The 1,173-nt window shown below is 47.3% G+C and overlaps 1 protein-coding gene across 1 annotated transcript; it reads right to left on the reverse strand.

Annotated features, from left to right (window-relative positions):
• Positions 1-237: 237 nt before the first annotated feature.
• On the reverse strand, positions 238-757 carry LOC107701758 (histone H2A-like). The gene has a single exon (XM_016503867.1). It carries the CDS (start codon positions 740-742, stop codon positions 356-358), a length of 387 nt encoding a protein of 128 aa, XP_016359353.1. The 5' UTR covers positions 743-757; the 3' UTR covers positions 238-355.
• Between the last annotated feature and the right edge of the window lie 416 nt (positions 758-1,173).

Below are 1,173 nucleotides of genomic sequence, written 5' to 3' on the forward strand. Positions count from 1 at the left end.
TACCGATCTTGGTGCGCATTAGTTTCATCTCAATTTACTTTTTTTTCCTAGCTTTCTCTTTTGTAGTGTATGCATGTATGAATATATCTACCCAGAACTACTGGAAACGACAAAAAAAGTCCTTGTGTTTCTGCTTACACTTGACAAATAAAGATCATTCTGAATCGCCAGAGCAAGTGGCTATCATGAATGTTCACAATTGTAATTGTAGGATTTATTTGATATAATGCATATTTGGCTGCATACAATTATGGTATGTCATTAATTGCAAATTAAACAGAAAAGCACTCTCCAATAGATAACATGGGTGGCTCTTAAAAGAGCCTTTGTGTTTCAGAAACAAACTAGAATCTGTTTACTTGGCTTTGGCGGGTTTCTCGCTCTTCTTGGGCAGCAGCACGGCCTGGATGTTGGGCAGCACGCCGCCCTGAGCGATGGTCACTCGGCCCAGGAGTTTGTTCAGCTCCTCATCATTGCGCACCGCCAGCTGCAGGTGACGGGGAATGATGCGGGTCTTCTTGTTGTCTCTGGCGGCGTTTCCAGCCAACTCCAGGATCTCGGCGGTGAGATACTCGAGCACAGCCGCCAGATAGACGGGAGCTCCGGCACCGACGCGCTGTGCGTAGTTACCTTTGCGGAGATGTCTGTGAACACGACCGACGGGGAACTGCAGCCCTGCTCTGGAGGAGCGACTCTTGGCCTTCGCTTTCGCCTTGCCACCGGTTTTACCTCTTCCACTCATTATTGGTTATAATAAAATAACAACTATTTCAACTACGGAGAAATATTAATAATTCCGTGAGCCCCGCTCTACTGTTTTTAAAAGAGCGTGCGAGTCGCCTATTGGTTTAGAGTCTGTAAGATTTCAAACCAATCACTGAACTTCCCTCCAACACCCACCGCCGAAGCCACGCCTCCACAGCTGGCGGTCTGATTGTGTAGCAAGTCCCACCGCCGAAGCCACGCCTCCACAGCTGGCGTTCTGATTGTGTAGCGTTAAAGGAACACTCCACTATTTTTGAAAATAGGCTCAATTTCCGACTATGCCGTACCATGATATTACGCAGCGCCTGAAAATAGTCCACAGCACGCTCCCTGTGCAAGCAGGTGATTGCTTCCTTAGAGTTTTGCCGAGTTCACACTGCATGATTTTCAAAGACGTCGCATCACTGT

Source organism: Sinocyclocheilus anshuiensis, unplaced genomic scaffold, assembly GCF_001515605.1.
Source record: "Sinocyclocheilus anshuiensis isolate Anshui unplaced genomic scaffold, SAMN03320099.WGS_v1.1 scaffold20084, whole genome shotgun sequence".
Classification (NCBI taxonomy): Eukaryota; Metazoa; Chordata; class Actinopteri; order Cypriniformes; family Cyprinidae; genus Sinocyclocheilus; species Sinocyclocheilus anshuiensis.

Excerpts from the sequence above, each read along its gene's own strand:
- LOC107701758 (XM_016503867.1), bottom strand. The coding sequence starts at position 742 with ATGAGTGGAAGAGGTAAAACCGGTGGCAAGGCGAAAGCGAAGGCCAAG.